General features: G+C 45.0%; 1 protein-coding gene across 2 annotated transcripts in view; it reads left to right on the top strand.

The window, feature by feature from the left end:
* ESPL1 (extra spindle pole bodies like 1, separase) overlaps positions 1-23,546 on the top strand; it is a 1,025,090-nt gene that overhangs the window by 601,218 nt on the left and 400,326 nt on the right. For both annotated transcript variants that reach the window (XM_069653328.1, XM_069653326.1), the window contains 2 exons: positions 3,857-4,033; positions 4,773-4,986. In XM_069653328.1, coding sequence (XP_069509429.1) covers positions 3,857-4,033; positions 4,773-4,986 — 391 coding nt within the window. The remainder of the gene's footprint in view (positions 1-3,856; positions 4,034-4,772; positions 4,987-23,546) is intronic.

Genomic DNA, 23,546 nt, shown 5'->3' with positions numbered 1-23,546 from the left:
TTCAGGAAGTCTGAGGCGTTGTTCATCACATTTGGGGGCTGGTTCCCCCAGCACCCCGGCTTCCAAAGTTTCTATCGCCCGTTGGATGGTCCAGGCCATTTCTGAGGGGTATACGGCCATGGCAAACTGGTTGCTGAGGGGATTCCTGCCCATGCAGTCAGAGCAAAGGCCACGGCTGTCACATTTCAAAGACCTGCTTCTTGGGATGTCCTCAGCAGGTGGGTACTTGGGCCACTCTGTCAGCGTTCTGTAAGCACTATTCAGTGGATACCAGCTCCAGGTGAGATGCAGAGTTTGGTCAGGTGGTTCTGAAGCATCTTTTTCTTTTTACTTCATTTTAGATATGAGGCAGGTTATCACAGCTCCACCCTATGGTCTTCTCGGTGGAATCAACCACAAGCATGAAGGAATGGGGACGGGACATTTGAATAGTTAGTCACCATATTGACTAGAGTACTCGGTCCCCTTTCCGCCATACGTCCCTCTCACATTCCCCCGATTGTATGCCAGGGGCTAAGGTTTTCAATATAGCCAGGTATTTAAGCATCCAATGTGTTAAAAGGGGACTGAGGTGGGATGCCAAGAGGGCAGGGCCTTGCGGGTGTGTGCTCAGGGCCGCATCCTGTGCGCCGGTATAAATTTAAAGGGCAGCTCAATTACTTGCAGCCAAAAGTTCCAGTACCGTCGATGTTGTGGGACGCCCACATGGGTGGAGTAAAGGGGACTAGGGACCGAGTACTCTAGTCACTACGGTGAGTAACTTTATTTTCTGTAGGCTTTTCATACATCTATTTTTAATTGCACATGCCTTTCATGCCCTTGGATTAGTCCTCTTTTTTTAATAATGTAACTCTCCAGATTGGCTAAAGGTTACTTTCTGTTCACCCATGGCCCCTCTGATTTGCAGAGTGTCTTCAAAAGCTCCAACTTCTATTTTGGAACCAGAGTAAATCTTTCTCTGGTCTCTGCCATCTTGCTCCTTCAGCTACTCTCCTGCTCGGTGCTTCTGCACTGCGCTCTATACCAGCTCACCCGAGTCTGATAGTATCATGCCTCTCTTCCACACAGGTTCCATCTTGCATAGAGCTTTGACCTGGTTTTATATACCTTCCTTGCTCTTGTCAATCGTAATGGTCTTGCAATGTTAAAGTAGATCTCCATGAGAGCCTCTGATGCCATACGGGGCACCGCAGTAGGTCTGCCATGTATGTCTTTAACCTCCTCAAAAACCTAAAACCTTCCATTTGCAAAGGGGACATATGTCCACCTAAGCTCATCAAGGAATGTGCCAACCTTCTTGCACCGCTCCTGATAGCCTTCATCAATGCCTCCTTCCGATCAGGCATTATCCTGTCAAGCCTAAAAGAGGCTTGGGTTCGCCCCTTTCTAAAAAAAAGCCCACTCTAGACCCACTACAGCCTAACAACTACCGACCCATAACCACTATGCCCTTCCCCCTCAAGATCTTGGGTAAAGCCGCCCATAGCCAGATCCAACACTTCCTTGAAGCTCATTCCATTCTCGGATCCACACAATCTGGCTTCCATAAAGGATGCGGCACGGAAACTGCTCTGGTGGATCTAAGAAATCAGATTACCCAAATCATGGACAAAGGAAAACCAGCCCTATTGCTACTCTTTGATCTCTCGGCTGCTTTCGATTTAGTGGACCACAAGACTCTCACCTCGCACCTTACCCACTCGGCTAACTTCTCCAAAGCAGCAGCTCTCTGGGTTATCTCCTTCCTAGAAGGCAGGGCAATGAAAGTATTTTCTAACATAGCCAACGCAGCCCCCACAACCATCAACTGCGGAGTCCCACAGGGCTCCTGCACAGCACCCACACTGTACAACTTGTTCACGAAGCCCCTCTTCGACAAGCTCGACGCACTTGGTGTCGCGTATACTAGTTATGCCGACGATACCCAGGTACTTCTCCCACTCACCGGACTGTATAACAAAGATTCCAAAGCACTTCACCTAATATACTCCACCATCCAGGCCTGGATGGCAACTAATAGCCTCTGCCTCAATGGGGAGAAGACGGAAATCATATTAGGTCAAAAAAATGCACTAGCTAAACTCGACAGGCACTACGCTAACTTCACAATCGACAACACGATTATCCCCGTCTCCACATCTGTGAAGACTTTAGGGGTTTACATAGACTCCACACTATCCATGACCAGGCAGGTCAGCGCCATCACCTCCGCCTCAGCACACACTACCAAGCTTATAAACGCCATAAAACCATACCCATCTAAGCCCAACTGTCTATCAATAGCCAGAGCCACCATTGGTGCCAAACTAGACTATTGTAATGCCTTTCTAACCGGTACATCTGAAGAAAACCTACATCGACTCCAAATCACACAAAACAATGTGCTTCGAGCAGCCTTAAGCATCCCCAAAAAGGAACATATATCCCTGGCTAGACAGGCAGCTCATTGACTCCTGGTGAAAGAGCACATCTCTTCAAAATCCTCACCCTCACAGCACCATCTTATTCATCAGCGACTAAATCCACGCCCACTCGGCCCATCAGGACTCAATACACTAACCAACTTCACACCCCACGCATCAACCAGTCTAAAGCTGGTGGGCCTGGCTTCCCTTACATTGCAACCAAATTATGGAACGCACTACACACCGACAGTAGAACATAAAACTCGCTCCTTGCTTTCCAAAAAAAAAACTCAAAACCTCCATCTTCATCCAAATCCTTAAATGCCTTGCTCTTTCATGCTTGTAAAGTAAACTGTTTTCTGTTTCTCGAATCCTCTAAGAAATCTGTAACAAGAGCCACGATGCCTCTGAGCTGCTGCATGCTCTACAAATTTGAATAAATGTTTTCTCTACATTATTCCTGTTTCTCTCAGAATGGCTGGTATCTATGATTGTCCCAGCTGCCATACACTGCTCTATGGGGTAACAAGTGGTCGTCTCACCAGATATTTGCCTTAGATTTAGTAGTAGTTTACTTGCTGCAGTGGGGTTCATACAATAAAGTTCCTATACACCTGGGATTATAAACTTTAGGAACTGGGTGAGAACTACTGGGGCCGTTTTTTGTCCTGTACCGCACCAACATCTGCAGTTATGAACTGGGAGGTGACTGCGACTCACACTCTGAACTGCAGCCAAGTATTATTTGGCTCTGTCTTAAAGGCCCAGATTGGTAGTCTTTCCCAGGTCAGTCCCACCCCCCCCCCCCGTCCTGGGATTGGGTCAGGACCCTGACCTAGTGATCAAACGCCTGATGAGTTCCCAAAGGAGATTTTAATTGCATGGCTAGATTAGCTGAATGTTCTTGATGGACAACTTGTTGTTGTGCAACTTCAAAATGGGTAGCTTTGCCCAAACAATGTATCTGCTGTTGGATAGTAACCTGTATTCAAAGTGTTCATGAGATAGCAGGCACGTTTTCACTTTCAGTAATTTATCATTCCGCTAGTTGTAGTGTGATGCATGAGCTAATGATCGCGAGTGGATGTTCCCTTTGAGGAGGTCTGTAAAGCGAACACTTGGGCCCATCACCGTCTGCCATTCTTTCCCGGTTTTACATGGATTTAAGTGCTACTACAATGCTCTGTGACTTTGAAAAATTCTAATGTTCCCAGACTGGTATGTTTTCATAGATCGCACATCTGCAGTGAACTACATACCAATGTGAGCAAACTTAACCAAATGTATGGGAAGTTCTTGTTCAGAGGTTCATGGTAAAGGGCTTTCCAAAAGTAAGAGATGCCCTGTTAATAGTCCTAAGGTGATGGCACAGATGTCGCAATGAGTTTTGCTAGCACATTGTGGGTTTTATCAATGGCACCATTATGACTGACTGATTTCTCTCCACCCAGGTAGAAGGAAGAGGACCACTACTGCTGTGCATGATGCTGCAGATGGGGAGTGTGAAGTGTTGAGGCGGGATGCTAGCTCAGATCTGAATAACTGGCTTCCAGGAGCTGAACTGAAAGGGGCTGACCTGAACCCCTTTGATATGCAGGATCTTTCGGTCTCTCTGCAGTCTGCCATTAGTAAGTGTCCAGGGGAACCATTCTGGACTTGTACGCCCAGCCTATATAACTTCAAATGGGCCTTTATTGTTTAAATCATTTGAAGAATGTGTGGGGACTAATTGAGGCTTTAGCCCTCTGTGCATGGATATTTTTCTGTTTTTCTGTACTGTCAAGCCTAATGGATTTGATAAAAACATGTTTTTCTCAAACATATTGCACTGGCTTCAGAGTGATAGTCGTAATATAAAAGCAAGATTGATCTCACTCTAGGACCCCAATATCAGCCCATATACAAGACAATGTATGCTCATTCCAGGTTTAGAGGATATTAGAAAAATGCTTAATTAAGAGTTTGTTTTAATAAAATGTCTTCTAAAGCTGCACTATTTGAATAGATCTAAACTAGAAGACATGTTTTACTTTGGGGAATCGATCAAGGTGCCATGGATATCATGCAACAAACCTATATTGAATGATTGCAATATCACATGCAGTAGCCTAGACCTTTCTACATAATGCGTATTTGTAAGGGCATTTTCTTCATCCCCATTTCTTAATTTCTGAATGTGCTGAATCTACATCACTGGCTTGGCTGCAAATTCCTTAAGATGGTCTGCGTTGTTTGCAGCCAACCCTAAGCTGATGTTTTTGTGCCTTGGAGGCACTTTTTGTGATGTTCTGCCCTGGAGTAGTGTTCTTGAACTGTTGCCTTTTGCAAATAATGAAGTGCTCATGTTTGTTTTTCTCACTGTTGCAGGTACTTCTGATGTTGCTGCCATTTATGGATCTTTGAAAGATGCATTTAATTGCATTGGTCACTATCCACCCAGTGCCCTCTACGGCCAGCTCTGTCAACTCATGGCACTCTGTTTGGGCAGTCAAGACCCTTACACCACTGCTTACCTAGTGTCTGAGTCCCTCGCTGTCACCACCCGGCACCAATTGATCAGCAATATTCACAGGAAGCTCCGGTGAGCTGGGAGTTTTGGATACTGTAGGACGGTGGGCTTTAGAATCTGGGCTGGTAGCTGAGATGGAGGGAAATGAGTGCATGTTACTACTGTTATAAAGGTGGTGTATTTTGGAAAACACTTTAAAGTTTAATCTGAACCAGTAAGGCACTGCACTATAGTTCGCAAAAGTGTATCAAAGATCCTTTGTTCTACAGTTTTTTTAGCTTTACTCTCAAATTGCAGGCTCTCCTGAATGCAGGACTAAAATATGAATTTGTATTTTTTATATTTCTGGCTTATTCAACCTGTTTCCTCTGTAGTTAAAGGAGGCATCTCAGGGTTTCCTTTATTCTCCCCTGCAGTGCATTAAAAAGTTATATTTTCAATGACTGTGTGTGCAATGAAGTGCTGCAAAAAGAGTACCAGGTTCTCATCACTTTCCTGCATTCAGCAAAATTAAGACTACTCTGCGCATCCATCAAATTGTAGTGAGACACCCTTTTCCATATTCTTGGCCTTCTAATATCTTCACTAGAGGTTCCCTAAAGCATGCCCCTCTAGGACTGGAGCAACAATGTGGTTCTATGCTAGTTATACAGATTCATGCTTTCTGATAGCACATGAACCCCCACCGACAAAGTATTTGAAGATGCACAGTTAAATCTTTTTTTATTTTTTTAAATAAAATCATACCCTGTAACATAAAATGGCTCCAAGTGGGTTTTCGGTGCTGAATACTCCTGGAAGATCTATGAACCCAGATGTGTGGTGATTTTCAATAAACTGAGGGCTTGAACAGACATTTGCCTTTAAACGCTTGTATTTTGTTAGTTTGAATTCTTTCTCTGAACTGCTTTTTTCCCCTCTGTTCCCCTCCCTGCTTCTGTGGCTGATTTCTGCCACCCTCCCCTACCTCCATGTGGCTCCTCCCCTTACCTGCTTTAAACCTTCCTCACTAGGATGACCCTCGCAGAGGAATCCTCAGCAATGCGCACAACCAGCACACCAGTTTGGTCTTGCTGGGTCTGGAAAGGACCAGAACCTCAACACCCGAGAACCCTACCACTACCTGTTCCCTTCCTATACATCAACTCCCTCATCCCAGCTCTAACCCTTACAGCCTAATGAACATCTCTATCACAAGCACCCAACTTCCACTAAAACACACATGTAATCTCATGCTCTGCTGTACTCCAGGTAGCAGACACTGCTGATATCATCACGCACGAAGTTGACACACTTGATAATTAACGTAGTTTACCACCACTTCCTCCCATATAGTGGTCATACTTCTGCCAACTACAGCATTGTGTCAACTGTACAGAGAAGTTTGACGGGGCCTTGCAGTCAACTACAACACTCCATGGACATGCATAGTGCAGGATTCATCACATCTCAAATCCATGGAGCACCTTGCATGTCACCTTTCGCTCTCCCACTGCATTTATTCTTTACACCTCATCTAATAAAGCATTCCTGGACAAAATCTGATATCCCCGTTTCCACTTCCAACCATTGTATCAACATCTTCCTAGGGGGACCTCAATCTGACAAGAACACAAGCAACCAATAAAGCCAAATAATCTGTCCTTTATCACCTTAACACACTCCACTTCGAACAAGGTCTTCACTTCCTCCCCACACATCCACTGTGCCACCCCCACCAACCCCCCCCCCCCCCCCCCCCCCCCGCTAACCCCCACCCCGCCCCGAGTGAACTGCACTTTTCTGACGGGGCAGCCATACATATCCAGCTGCACAACTCCAAGCCCACAGATCAAGAGCAACTGAAACCGACAGACACCAACTCTCATTCGGAAAACACCCCTTTAATGCCTTAGAGGAAAACCTCACCAACCGGACTTGCTCAACTTTCTTAACTGCACTCTGAACCCACCATTATCCATGCACAATTGAAACGGCGATCCAACAAAACCAAGCTGCCCGCCCCCTGATATAAACAAGAACTCACTGACAGTAAAGTGCCATTTTGCAAAAAAAGATCTTTAGAAAAACAGAACTGCAAGATCTCATTACCTTGAAGCCTCTGCTCAGCTTGCAGAACCATCACCTTGGCCAAAGCACATTAATACGTTGCATCCTCAGCAAAAGCGGTCGGGCACTGCATTAAGGTAGAAGTTGCACTATGAAGCGCACCCAAGTTTCAAACTGGCTGACATATTGACGGCTTCGCCCCCAAACTTGCCTCTAGTGCAAAGTCCCCTGGCACCCCCATTTATTGCAACTCCTCCTTCAAAGCACACATCACCAGGAAGACAGAAACCGCATTACCAGCTGTCTCTGTGGCAAATCAAACCCTTCATCCGAGTCTCGGGCTTTAGATCGCATGCACTGGTGCTCTCCTACTTTGTTGTTGGCAACGCCCTCATGGTGGGTCTCCCAGCCAAATGGGCCCTGGAACATACAATTCACTTGCAGATTTTGTATTTGACACCTCCCCATGTATCTTGCCACACCAGACTCCATGAGTCAAAAGCATAACAAACCTGGTTGTGCTCCCACCCCATCTGCATTCTAGGGTCAGATTTGTAGATGACTGCCACCACTGATCTTGCAAAGGGATCAGTGTAACGTATAGCAGCCTTGGCCTGCTGGGCCTCGAGACCCAAGCTATGCTGGATGGCTCCCGATGAAGCCGAAACTAGTCTGCGGGAGGGTGGGGGGGATTCTTGTGTTCTCGTGCAGAAGGGATGTGACTTAGCAGTTTGGTTCTGCACTTCCCCTTTGGGGTTGGAACCAAGCCTGGTTTGCCCTTGGTCTTTTCCCTTTCTGTAATGGCTTGGCAGGCAAAGAACGACTGTCTGCAGGGTTGCCCAGAGCGATGCCAGAGGTTAAGATTAATATCCTTTCAGCCATCGCCTCATTTGTTTTGCTTCTAACCTGCCTTCAGAATGACTGACGATATTTCGTCCCTTCAGGCCTTCCTGAGAGCATCTGAACAGTTTGTTTTCCTCACCTATGCCCCTTCGTAGTTCAGTGTGCCATTAAACTCCAATGCATGCGAGTCAAAAGCATCTTCCTTGCATGCCTCTGAAGAAACTACAAGTCCAGCACAAAGACCGTGCAGATCAGGAATTCCGAACAGACTGTTTAAGTTTGCCTCTGAAGTGGGGGGGGGGGGGGCTGTCATTCAAGAGTTAATAGACCTTGAAAACGGGTGATACTCGTCCGCTTTGAGTTTCTTTGGCAAATTGCAGAACCTGCTGTGCGCCTCAGTAGTGAAGGTAACCTTCAAAAAACGGATTAGGGTGGTATACCAGTTGTTCTCTACCATCTCAAATAAAATAAATAAATAAAATACCAATGTTCGGAGGCAGTATCCACTTCAATTATGTTCTCCGTTCACCCCTCTCTCCCATATACAACCTTTCCTCCTCTCACTCCCCTCTCCCCTGCTCCCCTCCACTGCTTATGCTTCTTTTTATCCTCTGACCCCAGATAAAGACACACTTCCAGGTCCCTGGACTTTGAGGGCGATCAGGTGTGCTCACTTCAACCACAGTATTGCATGAATGCATCATTAGGGTAATGGAATGCTTTGTGCTAAAAACTGACAGTTAAGATGTGGCAAATTCCTTCAGCTACAGTAAATAAAACATTCTACACCTGCTACAACCTCTTACATACCGAGAAAGTATGCTTGATTTAACATGTTACCCCAGTCCTGTCGTAGCTGTAGCAAATATCTGGAATAAAAGGTCTTATGGTCATTTTCCTGAGGTTCCGCTGGACCAGAATAAAAAAGGTAGGACATGAAGGGAGGAAAGCATCCCACCACAGGCTGCAGGGATACATTTGCACCATTCTGGCTTAGTCAGCCTAGTCTTTGAGGGACTTCAGCAGCTTTTCTTACACTGCTGGACCTCTACTTTGCTATTTGCCTCTTTCAACGAGTGGATCCTGACATCCTCCTAGTTCCTTGCCTTCATTGGGACAACTGACCCGAGTCTCAACATTCTGTGAAGAACATCGCACTTTCTGTGAAGGTAGGTGACGAGCCGCTTTCTGGATTCAGATTCCTGGTCGTTGTGGCCTTTAGGATCCTAACCGCTCTTTTGACGAGGCATGAAATGAGTGGCTGCAACAGCACGCATCAGTCAACTGGAGTCTGCCCCCTCGTGTTGCCATCTGTTCATAAGTTCTTCTGGATGTACAATGGTGGAATCGGCCAAGTGAACTCCTAGACCTGGATCTGTGTTCTCAATCATAAGAAACTTCCTCCAGGGTTGGATGTACAACTCTGAAAGCCCTGTGGATCTACGACCTATGGTCCCTACAGGACCAGTTGGAGCACACAAATGTCCTTGAATTTAATGCCATTTTTCTGGCTTTGAAAAAATCTCATTCTGCTGCGTGGATCCATGGTATTTATCTTTAGGTACAACACTACAGCCACGTTTTATATAAACAAGTATACAAGCAGGGTGTTGGAGTCAGGATCCCCTGTTGGCAAGCTGGCATTGGAGTTAAGAAAGTGGCCTCTGGACCATGTAATTCACTTGCAGAATTCCCACTCGGGGGTGCTCAATAATGAGGCAAACTCACAGGGAAATCATGAATGGGAGTTGAAAATCACATTGTATATATGTTCTCCCAGTGGACATCCCTGGATAGACTTGTTTGTCGGCATAATACCACATGTTTTCTGCATCAACAGCTCAGCATCAGCACTATACTTGGGTGTTGATTGAGGCTGTTGGGACCGTTTTTCTGAAGTCCAACTAAGGGCTTAGTAAAACCATTCAACTGAGACAGTACAAGACTCCACTCTTAGTATAAGGCTGTACCGCCTGAGACACAAATTGATCAATAGAAACGCTGACAACCAGAAGTATTATAATAAATAAAGGTTTATTTTAAATACAAGTAGGTCAAGTAAGCATTGGAGTAAGTACTGGTTAAAGAGTCATAAACACATTTATAAAAACACAACACAATTCTTGAAGGTACAGACCAAAGCATATAACCTTTTTGGAACACCTAACAGAGGTTCTAGGCAAGTGAAACCAATAGTTACTTATCACTTTCAGTAAAAAAGGGTAGTAGACCCTAGCAGTTGCACCGTGGCAATCCGCGAGAAATCACATAGTAAGTTAACTGGACAATATACTTTTCAGAATAGTGGAACACTTATTTCACGAACAGTAAAAACCTAGAACTCTGATTCAGGGTAACCCAGTTATTCTAGGGCAGTAAAACATAAGGATGTAATATTCTATAACGGGTGTGGGGGTTCACTAGGGTCTAGTGTCCCACAGGCAGGGCAGAATAGGTTCTTAAGTAGCAAGTCAGAGTTCCCAAGGAAGACTGTTGGAACAAGTACTTTATTTTAGAGTTCGTTGAGGGTCCAACGGCTTAAGAGAAGACACCCTAGGAGGATTCAACCGGCCCCTCTGTGAACTGGATGAGGGACCTCCCAATCACAGCGAACACCCCCAAGCTATACCAAATCCACAAAGGCTTAAGGTAAGTAAATATACTCCAGCCAGCACAGTACCTCAGCACAGAGGAGTTGCAGCAGGAAGACTTCAGGACCTGCAGCCAAAAACCCAGCGGTGGTTTCCTTGTCATTGTGACTGAAAACAGGACCTTGGAAAGGACTTTGCAGCAGGGAACACCAGGGAAGGCTCCATGCAAGACTTTCTTTGTGACTGGATGCGGTTCTCTGGCTTTTGGGGCCCCTTTTCAGGAGCCAGAAGACTAAATATCGCTGATAGGATTCTCGTTGTTTGGAAGATCCAGCACTCTGGGGAGGGGACTTTTTGGGTTTGGTGTGTCTCGAGTGCCAGCAGGATGCCCACAAAGTTTCAGCGAAATTTGGAATTCGGAATACCGTGTACAGCACAATGGCTCGAAGGTCCCATTTTATTGGGGTGTTGGAGCCCAGCAAAATCGCAGCATGTCGTAGGGTGACTCAAATTACAAGTTTCTTGAGTCTAGTGGGTGTCACCAGGTTCTGGGTCAGGGTTGTTTTTCGGAGTCCCGAGGTCGATTGGAAAGAAGGGTAACAGCAGGCTTTGGTTACACAGCAGGTTCTCCGATTGCTGGAAATCGTCTCAGCCGTGTTTCCTTAATGACCCTCTTCGGTTTTGGTTCCAGTCGTCGACATGTCTTCAGCTTCCAGGTTCAGGGTATTTAACAGGAACTCCAGCGCAACTTCTGCATTCTCTCCCTGCATTTTACAAAAAGGGGGCAGTCTGGTTGTCCAGTCAGGACGGCCAGCCCCCTTCCCCCCCCTCTCCCCCTCGGGATGTGTCCCCATTTAGGCAAGGTGGAAGACAAAGGGCTATGGCGTTTTGGACTCCTCCCTCGCTTCCTGCCATCAGACACTCTGGAACCTGGACGGGGAGTCTATGGGGACTCCCACCGAAGATAAAAATCATACAAAGTAATTTCCCACCCTAAATGTCAGGAGCAGGAACAAGAAAGGACAAACGCTAAAAATTGAGGAAAAAAAGGGCACCCTTGGGTGCCTTTACTGCAGCTATGAAAACAGCCTGTGGTAAAGGTGGACCAAACTTGGAGAAAGTATCACTGCCACCAGCCCTGTAAGCTTGTCCCTGTAACAGAATTGTTGGTGTTAATGGGAAAAGGGATACATTGTATCTCCCCAACACTCTACATAAGGTGGGGTCTGCTGGTCTCGCCTAATGAAATGTAAAAGGTATCGAAGATCCTTTCTACCCTTGGGGACTGTAGTTCTCACACGTTTAGCCAGTGAAAGTTAAAAAGGGGAGCCCAAAGGGCAACCCAGCAACAATAGGTAGTATGTGCCAAAAGTTGTCAGAGGATTCAATTAAAAGTCACTATGCAGAGTTGACACCCATAAAAAGAGTAAAAGACTGAAAAAGGTCCCCACTCAGAGGTATAAGGAAAAAGAATCCACCAGTAAAGCAAAAAGTTCTGGGGTTGGCACAGATCGGGAAAATGTATAATTACTATGAAAATCTTACCTAATGGAGTCATGGTGTGACAGGACCATTGGTAGGACCGTGTCAAGAGGGGTGATCTCCCAGATGACCCCTCTCAACCTGGGTTAGGCGGCCTACCAAGGCAATGCTGGAGCCATCCCAAAGGCGGTGTAGGGGAGTTGAAAGTAACCCCTTTCCTTGGCTCACCAGTATGCATGGGGTCATGTATGTACACTAGTGCCTCTTTCTTGGACCCGATACTTGAGACCTTGACATGGCCAGGTGTCTCCCAACATCCAGAGAATAACTGGGACTAATGAACGTACCGCTGTGCACCTGGGCTCTTCAGACAGCACACTACCTGCAACGGTCAATATACTGGCTACACAAAAGGGAATGGGCTGGGCTTCCCCTTTAGGGAGCTGAATGGGTGACAACACCTGCAAATGACTGCCCAGGCATGCTAAAGTGGACAAGTAGTGCAAGAGGTGGAACCAGCAGTGCGCAATACAGTACTAGAGAGACCAAGAAAAACTCCTATCTTTAATGGAAAATGCCTTACTTGCTCCAGGAGGTCAGCAGAGCAAATGATACCAAAGCTGGAAGGAAATGAAGAATAAAACTGGGTTGGGCTAACGGCCCTTATAAAAAAGAAATCCAGCCTGCAAGGGGAGGAGTTGGCCGTAGCTTAATTAGAGATTGGCCCAGGGGAGCAGTTGACATGCACATCTGGTGGGAACAGAGAACCTTCTGGACGGGAAGGGTGGGTGGGGCAATGAAAAGCCAGCAGGGTCAGTCTGCTGTGAGGTGTTTGGTTGAGGTTGTAGAAAAACCAAAAGACCAGAGAGGAGTGTGTAGCAGGTGGACGAGGTCTTGGAGAATACTTTTGGTGTTTGGACATAGTGAAGGTAATGTGTTGGGACACAGAGTTGTACTCATTTTGTTATGTTCATGGCACCATGTTCCTTGGTTAACATGGTTATAGTGAATCTGCACTGCAAAAAGACCCTTTTTGGTAGACTGGCTACGGAGGTGGTGGGGGGGGCTTCAGAGGATGAGGAAAGAGTACAGGGGTCGATCCCTAGCTGTCAAACCAAAAATGCCTGTTTTTGTAAGACTTTTATCTTTAAAAAATATGTATATATTTTGGTTGTCTTGTGACTCATCCCTCGCCCCGTCCCCCAAAACATTGTCCATCTAAGTTCAAGCCTGGTTCTCATTTTTGGCCATCCAGTACAGTCTACTTATCGTGGTAGAATTTGCTTCTGCACCTGGATTGCTTATAGTTTCCAGTCTTTCTCTGCCATGTTGCTATATCCCAGCTTGCACAAGTACAGATCGCATGGTTTTGCCAGATTACGCCTTTCTACTGGTCAACATGTTAGGATCACGAGTTCAAGTGTTAGTGCTGACTCGTATCGACTGTGACACTGCCTGGATTCTTTTTGAACAGGAATGCATGGTGTAAATATCGTGATTAATTCCCCTCAGCCTCCCATACCTGGCCTCACACTTTAGTCTCTGGAAAGAGTAGTTTGTCAGAGTAAAAACTCTGCTTCTGAACATCTTGAAAGTTAATAAGTTTAGGATTCTAATTCAGGCGCTCATGCACCAATCTGCGCTTTTTGGAAATGTTTGCCTGTTGCCGTACTGCGGGGATCACTCATGTTTTTTGTCCATTGAAGACTTGTTAGTTTTCTAAATACCACTTCTCCTGTTCTGTAGGTTGAGATCTTCGATGTGGTTGTTCCATATTACAGTATTGCATTGCCTTGTTAAGTATTCACCACTCCACTAACCATGCTTTGTCAGGTTTGTGCTTTGAAAATATTTGTGAAAAGTGTAAACGTGCCTTTAGAAGTAGGAAAGTCATTGTAGGCTAATGTACTGCTTAGAAACAATGTATACACGTATCCATGTACATGTCACTTAATAACCAATCTTGTGAAACAATTCAACCAGTTCAATTCCAGTTTATGGTTCATAGGCAAGCAGGTTAAGATAAACCTTTGCTCTGAAGAAATCATCAAACGCTGGGGGTTTGTTTCGATGCCTCTCGAAGTTCAGATGCTCATGTCAATGGAGTTGTCGGAAGTGCACAATACCACCTGAAAGTGCTTTGACGTGCCAAACTACGCCTGTCCCCAAAAAAAATCAAGTTTTGGTCCGTACTATTATGCATTGGCTGGATTACTGCAATAGCTCTTAATGGGAGCTAGTAAAACTGCATAACCAGACTCCAAATGCTTCAAAATTACTGTCTCACATGACATTCCAAAGAGGGAACACATCTCCATGAGTAGAAGGAAGCTTCACTGGTTACCAGTTTCAGCAAGATTAAGATTCAAGGCCCTTTTGCTGAGACAGATGGGTCTATGGGAATGCTCCAGGTTACCTTGGGTAAAGACTGTCACCATATACCAGTTAGGAACCTTCGCTCCAGCTCACAAGGTCTATTGTCGATACCCAGAGTCAAAGAGTCAAAAAATCGAGAAATCTAGGATGCTCCTTTGTCGTCCTGGCTAGCTAGGTATGGAAATCGCTGCCTTAGGAATTGCGCTCGGAAGCTACTTGGTGTTTCTGCTAGTAATGTTTAGGTTGTAATGTCCTGACTGTTTATGTTCAGCGCCCTGATGCCTGCAGGTTTTGGCACTATATAAACAAATGCATTTAAAAACAATTATTGATCAGTCGTTTTTTAAGAAATTATTTTATTGCAGAAAGATGGATGCTTTTGTACAGTCTCATCCATAAACCTGCCTATAAGCCAACGAGTGTTTCAACCTTATTACTGGTCCTTTTCAAGGCTGAAGTGGCAGAAACTGAAATTTCATCAGACTAGACTCAACTGTCTAAGCGAACTATATATCTCCTCCAGTCTTCAACACGTTCCCGCTGGTAGCATAGAATGCTCCTGTTCCATACATTACGCATCTCAAAGGTTTATCTTGATCTGCTTGCCTATGAACTGTAAACTGGAATGGAACTGTTTGCATTGTTACACAAGATGATTGGTTAATAGGTGACATTTGCATAGATATGGGTGTATACATTGCATTACTTGGATCCAAGCGGTGAGCTCAGCCAATATACACTGATCCAAGCAGCATTCCCCTTCTCACAATTTGTTTCCATGCACAGCTGAACCAAGTTTGCCGGCCGTATTCTCTAATGTACTGCTTAGTCATGTCCCCACTTGCACCCCATTTGACACACCATCCTGGCTAAACTTAGGTAGACGGCAAGTAGCACTTGGACTGATGGAAAAGGACAGGCAACAAAGCCATATGACCTATTAAATGTAATCTTGGCCAGATACAATTGCTTGGGTGCAGGCTTACTTGGATTCACCGTTCAAAATTAACTTTTTTGCTGTGCAAGCGGCCATGTCACTTATGTATGGCGGAAAGGGCACTCTGGTTAATTATTTAGAATAACTTTCATTTTGTGCTTATTGGTAACAAAGTTTAGCTTAGTCCTACTGAAAACAAGTGCACACAGGTGGCGAAGCTCAAAGCCTTAATCTGTGCACAAAGAAATACATTCTCAACTTGTCGGTCAGCTTCCTTTGTTTCGGTGTCAGTACTGATGTCTCAGGATCAACACAAAAGTAGTTTCTTCCCCATTTACTTGTAGAACCTGAAGAAATACCCAAATTAAATACTAGACTATAGGAAGCCTGCCTCAGTCACTGGCTTTTCCAATTTTCCACCCGATTTATCAGACACAGCAGGACCAGCCAGTTTGCCATAAAAGCCTTGCTCCACGTGTGGGTAGACATGAATCACAAAGGGCACCAGAAACAGGCCATACCTACAACTGCTAGAGACCCTGAACAACACCTGGATGACAACCAGAAGTAACTTGGTGCTCCAAGGATTACTTCTGCATGAACTGCTGTTGCTGTGGTGTGCCCGAACCTTCCACCATCAGAACTGCTCCTTCATCGGACTGTCTACATTGCTTACCAGCTTTAGTACCTCCTTTTTAGCAGTGTTCCACACGTATTGCTTGAAGGTAGTATAACTGCTGTTTCTAATGGAATCATTCCTCCCACACATTCCTCATCTTTGATCAATCTATCATTCTGGTTGTTCTCTGGAAATTTTTCCGGCAGCAGGGAGCAGAGCAAAGTTCTGCATCTGCTCTGCCAGGCAACCCTATGCGCCCCATGCTGTACATGAGGTCAGTATATATTGAGGTGCAGCATCATGTGACCTAATTTCCTTTTTCTGCTTCGAGAACAGTACTCTTGGTTTTTGTGGAAAAATGCCTAATCCTGCAAAGGCCTTGGACTTCAATCCCTGAGCGAATTGCAGTTGACCGATGTCTGGCTTCGACTCACACAAATTGCCTATGCTGCTTTTGGGAGAAATACGACCTTAAGGACTACAGTGATGCCCATCCATGCACCCAAAGGCTCTCCCAGAGTGGGCAGCTAAACTCTACCTTTTTCCACAAGGGAAAAGGCGGTATCAGTTGAGCGGGGTGCGGAGCGGAGGTCAAGACAGGTTCCTGTCCTACAAGAGGCACCAACACAAGAGGTCCTGCTCTCCGAGCAGCTTCTCTCGCCACCACTCTTCCTCTTTGAAGGAGTCCCTGATTCAAGGTCTCCCCAGAAGCGGCGTTGCAGGTACAGTTTCCTCTCCCAATCCTCCACCCTGGAGGAATGGAAAGCCTTTAGGCTGAAGATGCTTGATATCTTTGGCAAGGCTCTGGCACCGCCTTCCAACACAGTCTGGACCTACCACACTTGACCAAGGCTGCAGGAATCAATGCGAAGAACTGCGACTGCATGCCTAATGGCTCTGTCCCTATGGGAAAAATCCCATTCCAGCACCAACACGCTCCACCTTTGGGCATCAAGACCTCGGAGTCAGTGCCATTAGTGGTATCCATGCATTGGCGCAGTATCGCCTCTAGAATGTCCCCATTTTCTATGAGGCTATTTATGTCTAAGGTGGGGTCAAATATTTGACAAGGAAGGGGATCTCATTCCCTTTGGAATTGATTCCCTATAATTTAGGCCAGTAGGGGACTTCCCAGACTTGTTCTCCGAGGGTATTTCTGTGTTTGCTTCAGTCCTACAAGAGGCCAGTAGCCTTGACACTTCTCCAGGGTTGGACATCCTCCCTGTGCTGTCTCTGTGAAGTCCCCAGGTCTGCTTCCAGTGCCTAATGGCTCAAGTGGTTGGCACCTTAGGTTGTTGGCTCCATCCAAGTCTGAGGTTCAATTTGAGCTAACATACCTCCTGGATGAAGGGCCCACAAGGGACATTGGTTCCTTTTTAATGCGGAGGTTGAGGCTCTGATGCTGGAAACCTGGGAGAAACCTTCCTCCATCCCAGCAGTAGATTGAGCATTTTAAAGGAAACTCCACCCATCTCCTTCAGCACTGGTGTTTCTGTCCACCCGTGAGAGCTTGGTGGTGCAGGCTGCAACTGCCATCCTACAGACATCCACATTACCTTCCCTACCTTCAGTCAGGCAAAGCAAGAGACTGGACACATGGGGGAAGAAGATTTTCGTCTCAGTCAGCCTTGCTCCTATACCTATAGAGCCTCCTGTGCCCTAGCCAAATTTTTATTTGGCCCCTAGTCTGCATTAAGGGGAGCAGCAGCACACCTCACTGACTGGGAGGTGAGTGTGCTTTGAGGCCTTGGTCCATAATGGCAGAGAAGCGTCTCACCAAATTTTGTAATCTATTCTAGATACTGATGACTGTGTGGGGTTATGCTATTGGCACAGTAGAAAAAACAGAACACTGGTATTCAGGTTGTTGTGCCAGTAAAGGATTTATTATTACTAAATTAGATATTGGTTCCTTATTCAGTAATGTACTTGATGCTCTTATTCTGTAGGTTGCTGCGTTAAGAACCTTTGTGTCATAGAGGTACTTTTGAGTCTCTTTAGATAATTTTTCTTCAGGTATAATCTTCTGGGTTTTGAGAACTCTGTTAATTCATAGAGGTGAATTGTCGGCTGATTTAGATTAATGTCTTCAAAAATAATTAATTTGCTTAACTCTATTGGTTCTTAGAGATGGCTTGGCTGAATTGGTTAATGTTCTCCAAGATCCTGCAATTGCTTGACTAATACGGTTGAAGATTTGTTTGGAATTATTTGCTCAGGTATTCTTCTTTAGCAATCTCTATTATATAGTCCTAGAGGTGAGTTGGCAAAAAGTAATTATGTATGGTATCGCTGTTTAGGGCAAAGAAAATTAAAAGCTACTTGCAGGATGAACCAAATTGGTAAAGATGCTCTGCTTGTTTCTGTTCAAAGTTAAAGGATATATTCCCTGAAATTGATGCTTTCTGATACAGAAATTGGTGCCTGCAAAAACAGCCCGGGATCAGATTTAGTAGTCTGTTTTACCATGTTATAATTAAGGGGATCTGTTGAGTAATGGCTGAGTTAAGCTCCGGATCTAAAATGCTTACCTTAGATTGAGTGTAGTTTCTTTTAGAAGTTTGTCAAAATGTTCGCAGCATGATAACCTGGCGAAATAAAGATGGCCGCCATATTTATCTAAACGTAATGACGCGGTCACGCTAGTTTAGCTCTATGACGTCATTGCGTAGCGGCTATGTTGGATTGGGCGGTATATTTATATCGTAAGGCTGGTTAGCAGTTAACTCGATCTGGTGTGGCTTTGAGACATAATGAAAGTTTGGATGTTAATAAATGTCTTGGAGTGATGGGGATAATGACTAGTCCTGAAAATAGTAAAAGTGAAGGCGGAGTCGTTGGATATTTCGAAAACTATTTGTTTTATTATTATATACATCAGAAGAGAACATGTGGCCTATGTAATGTGGTTAAAAGTTGTGAATCATAACATCAATGGAAAACTAAAGTATCCTTTAATGTCATTAGTAATTGACTAAAAGTGAGAGAAATGCTACTGCCAAAATAATAAAATGGTGCTCTGTATCTGTTCTACAGTTTATCAGAAATAAAGTGGTGTTAATCATTTGTGAAAAAAACGATCTAGGTAAACTGTGGTGTTTAAATCATCAGTAATTTAAAGAACATTTTTCATTTCTGTATCAACATTTAGACCCGAGTAGCAACAATCTAATAGGCAGATCCATTTTGCTTCTTTGGATCTGTGTGCTTTCAAGATTGCCCCCTCTGGGCGATGGAGAAATGTTTCCTATGCCATAACATTTTATACAATCCTTTTTTTCTCCTTAGTGATTTTGTTGGGCATGGAAACCTAATGGAAATGTAATGTCTTGTTTAATGTTGCGTAGATGTTCTTGGATTCTTTGCTTGAGTGGTCTGGTAGTGCTGCCCATGTAGATTTTATGACAGATGCATTCTATAGCGTAGACAACATTTTTGGAATTGCAATTGATGAATTTGCTCATTTCTATAGTCGTGCCATTTGGTTAAAGAAATTCCTATTTTCCATTGATGGAATGTTGGCAAATGATGCATTTGCCACTTTTAAAATTTACTTTGAGTTTTGTTAATTTCCAAAGTTGCGATAAGCCTGTTTCTTTCTCATTCTTCATGCAGTGTGAACGGCATAGATCATTTAGGTTTTTGGCTTTGCTAAAAATGAGCTATGCTTTGTCATCCAAAAATGGTAAAATGTCATAATCTGAGGTAAGAATATGCCAATTGTTTGTCAGAATGGTTTTCAACGGTTTGATGTTTGAATTATACGCAGTGAAAAACCTTGTTTTGTTAGGATTCAGAGAGTGACTTTGCTTGGGTTTATCTGTTACGAGTTCAGCTCTAGTTCTTAATTTGGCTTTGTTGTAAATTTTCTTCAAATGGTTTTTCGAATAGCCTCTCATTTGAAATTTTTCAATGGATTTTTGTGCAGTTGTTTGAAACTCTTCATCCTCTGTGCAGTTACGTTTGATGCTTTTATGTTCTGCATATGGAATATTCTGGATGGCATGCGTTGGGTGAGTGCTGGTTGCATGGAGTATAGAATTGACCAATGTTGGTTTGATGTAGAGCGTAGTATGGATGTTATAATTTTTTGTGAATAGTTTTAAGTCCAAAAAATTGATGGAAACTGTACTCTCTCTCTGTGAGGGTGAATTTGAGGTTGTATTCGTGGAGATTGAGGTACTTGTAATTTTTTTCAAGTTCTTGTTTATTTCCTCACCAGATGAGCACATTGTCGATGTAGCGTCCCCAGTAAATGACTATTGTCATGGTAAAGGATTTGTCGCCAAGCGTGTTCTAATTAAAAGTGCCCCATATACAGATTTGCATATGATGGGGCGTACTTGGCACAACGTCCCAACTACCAGTCCAGAGAAGAAGAGGCAGAGCAACTCTTTTCTGGTCAACAATCCATTAACAATACTACACAGATCAACATCAAATCTTTCAAAATAAAAACTATTTTAACATTTAGTAACATTACAAAAAAGAGAATTGGCACGCTGGTGGTAAATCAAAACCATGGAAAAATATCTTGAAGTAGGCAGGATCCCGAGAGGACCACCATCTGCATTTTTACATCCTTTGAAGATATCACTGGTTTCAAAGAATGGGAGGAACTTATCACAAACACTTCCAAAGAAATGATGTTGAGGCTAATCAGAAATGCCAAAAAAGATCATGACAAACTCACACAAGAAATAGACAAAACTAAAAAACTAATTTAATTACTCAACCTCCCAGACGCAACATTTTAAAACTATCAAATCATAGACTACCTATCTTGGTTCACCAAAGAACTCAAATTAAGAAAACAAAAAAACTCTTCCGTGACGAAATTAATTATAAATTTAAAAGGGTTTATAACTTTCAAAGAGCATCTTCTACAACCATCTCAGTCCCACCCAGCATAGGGCAAGCATTTCATCCCTCTATGCCCCTCGTGGAAGATGGCAGTTTCCCCTAGGTAGGCATCAGACTTGCGGTTTCCCCATGGGTGGTGGCATAGGAGCCCTGAGGGCGGAATTGACGCCTTCAGTTCTCTTGGCCACCACAATTGCAAAATCGCTGTGAAGGGGAATACCATTTTCTAGTTCAGAATGGGTCCATAACATGTGCAACGCTTGGGCTTCATCAGGTTTATTGGCTCCTTTACAGTCAACACTCAGACCATCCTCCTTCCAACAGTACCTGGAGTTCCTCCAAAAGGAGTCTTGAGGCAGTCAGTTTCTAGGGAAGGGCACAAGCAAACTGGTACCATGCTTGGAAGGGCACAAGCAAACTGGTACCATGCTTGGACCAAGGCAAAGGATGGTGCTCAATTTAATTTCAGTATCCGAAGGAGATCGGGCTTTACATCCCATCCTGAATCGGAGGCTACTTAATCTGTACCCGCACAAGGACAAATTCAAGAGGGTAAATCTACCCCAGATCCTCTAAGACCTTGATCTGTAGCGTGGGTTTGTGTCACTGTACTTTCAGGATACCTACTCACATGTGCCTATTCATGTGAAACGCAGTACCTGAGATTCATTGTAGGCCAATGTCCTGATCAGTTCAGAGTCCGGCCGTTTGGTCTTTCTTCGGCACCCAGGGTTTCCAACCAGCTGCTGGCAATGGTGGCAGCTCACCTCGGATAAGAAAAGCGCTCATGTCTGTTCCTTCCTGTGTGATTGGCTCATCCGAGCTTGCTCCCCAGACCAGGTGTCAGCACATCTGTTCCACGTGTGTGCAGCCTGTTGAACAGTTTGAGCTTTTCCCTGGACTACAAAATGTCTTGCCCTCTGTCCTTCTGGTTTATTGGGGCATTTTTGGGCACTCTCCTGTGCAGAGCCTTTCCGCCAAAGGACAGTGGCATACATCTCTCAAATGGTACATGTCCTCCAATCCCAAGGACAAATTCCCTCCCCTGCCTTCCTCTGCTTGCTGTGCTTGTCTCCTGCATTCTGGTGGTCCCGGAGGCCTGACTATACAGATGATCTCTTCAGTTGCGCCTCTCTTGCCAGTGGTTTCAATTTCCAGGGAACATGTTGGATCTTCTGTAGGTATCGAGGTGCGTTTCTTTAGATCTTGCATTGTGGTCCCTGTGAGACAACCTGTTGCCAGGTTCGTTGCTTTGGCAACCCTGGCCTCAAGTAATGATGGTCACTGAGGAGTCCATAAAGGGTTGGGGTGCTGATCAGTCATGATTTGACAGTGAGCGGTATGTGGTCTAACTCAGTCTCGGCAGCACATCAGGATTGCTGGAGTAGAGGGCAGTGATGCTACCCCTGATTGCCTGCCTGCCTTCCCCCTTTAAAAGGCAAGTCTGTGCTGGTCCTAACAGAGTACACAGTGGCTCTGCACTACCTATCAGCAAGGTGGTGTGTGGTCCTTGCTGCTCCTGTAGAGAAGCAATGCATCTGTTCTGGGCTCTGGAAAACTAATTGTCTCTGGTGACAGTACACCTTACCAGAAAAGAGGATCATGGCGGATCCCTTGAGCAGACAGACCTCCCAGGAGTAGGAGATCTGCCCTGGAAGACCTGGCTAACTCCTCAAGTGGACCTGTTTGCATGGGAAGTGCAAGTTGTTTTGCTCCAGGGAATTTCCTCAGCAGGGCACTCTGGGTGTCGGTTTGAGGGTCAAATGGTAATTGAACCGCCACCATGCGTTCCCGATCATTCCACTGGTGCTCAGAAGGCTGCAGCTGTTCAGGTTAATGTCCATCTTAATTTCTCATTACTGGTCTCGGAGGTTGTGGTACCCGGACTTTCTGGACATGTCAATTCCCCCCCTCACCCCTCCCCATGGTGCCTTCTGATGAGTAGATCTGCTTGTCCAGTCGATGGGACGGGTCGTCCACTCGGAACTCAGCAGTCTAAACCTTAATGCTTGGTTGCTGAGCGGTTGAGATTCAAGGGGTGGGACCTGTTGGAAGACTTCCTGTTTGTTCTCCTCTCAGACTTAGCGGTGGGCCTTTGGGCTATTGTCTGCAGATGGCATACATTCTCGGCTTGGAGCCAGGAGAGAGATCTGGACCCTTTATCCTGTACCTGATCTTCTGTTTTGGATTTTTAGATTTCATTTGACCTGAGGGTCAGCTCAGTGAAGGGGTACATGGCTTCTGCCTGTGAGTAAAGGAACCTAAGCAAGGCTCTTAATAATTCTTACTGTTATGTCGTTTTTACAGTGATTGTGCAACCATTGTCAGCTGGCCAGTTTGTGTTGCCAACATCGAATTTGGATTTTGTATTGACATTTCGAGGGGATTGTGTCCTCCGACGTATTCCACATCTGGCAGGTAATGTCCACAACTGGGCTGCTTTGGAAAATTTTCAGCAGAGGGCGTCCTACGTCGATCCGTTGTCCCTCGAGGGCCTCCTTCGAGGTTAGACGTCACCGTGATATATATATATATATAGGACGCACAGCGCCCGTAGCCTCCGTTCCATTTTTTCCGCAAACATGTTTGCTTCGGAATCTCAGCACGCTCAATTCTTTCTTTGTGTACAATGTCTTCATCCTCTTCTACTACCCGAAGTCGGGCTTTAAGAAAAGTCGGGACTGCGATTCGAAGATGTCCATCATGGACCTGCACGACATCTGCCTTTGGTGCCTCGGCGAAAGCCACGCCACCGACGAATGCAAGGATTGCCAGTCCCTGACGTCTAAGGCCTTGCAAGAACAGAAGGGGAAATTGAAGGTAGGTAGGGTGTCTAAGCCCTGTAAATCAAAGTCTGCTTGGCTTTTCGACC

Source organism: Ambystoma mexicanum, chromosome 3q (assembly GCF_040938575.1).
Source record: "Ambystoma mexicanum isolate Mex_15411 chromosome 3q, UKY_AmexF1_1, whole genome shotgun sequence".
Classification (NCBI taxonomy): domain Eukaryota; kingdom Metazoa; phylum Chordata; class Amphibia; order Caudata; family Ambystomatidae; genus Ambystoma; species Ambystoma mexicanum.
This window is presented reverse-complemented; position numbering and strand designations above follow the sequence as displayed.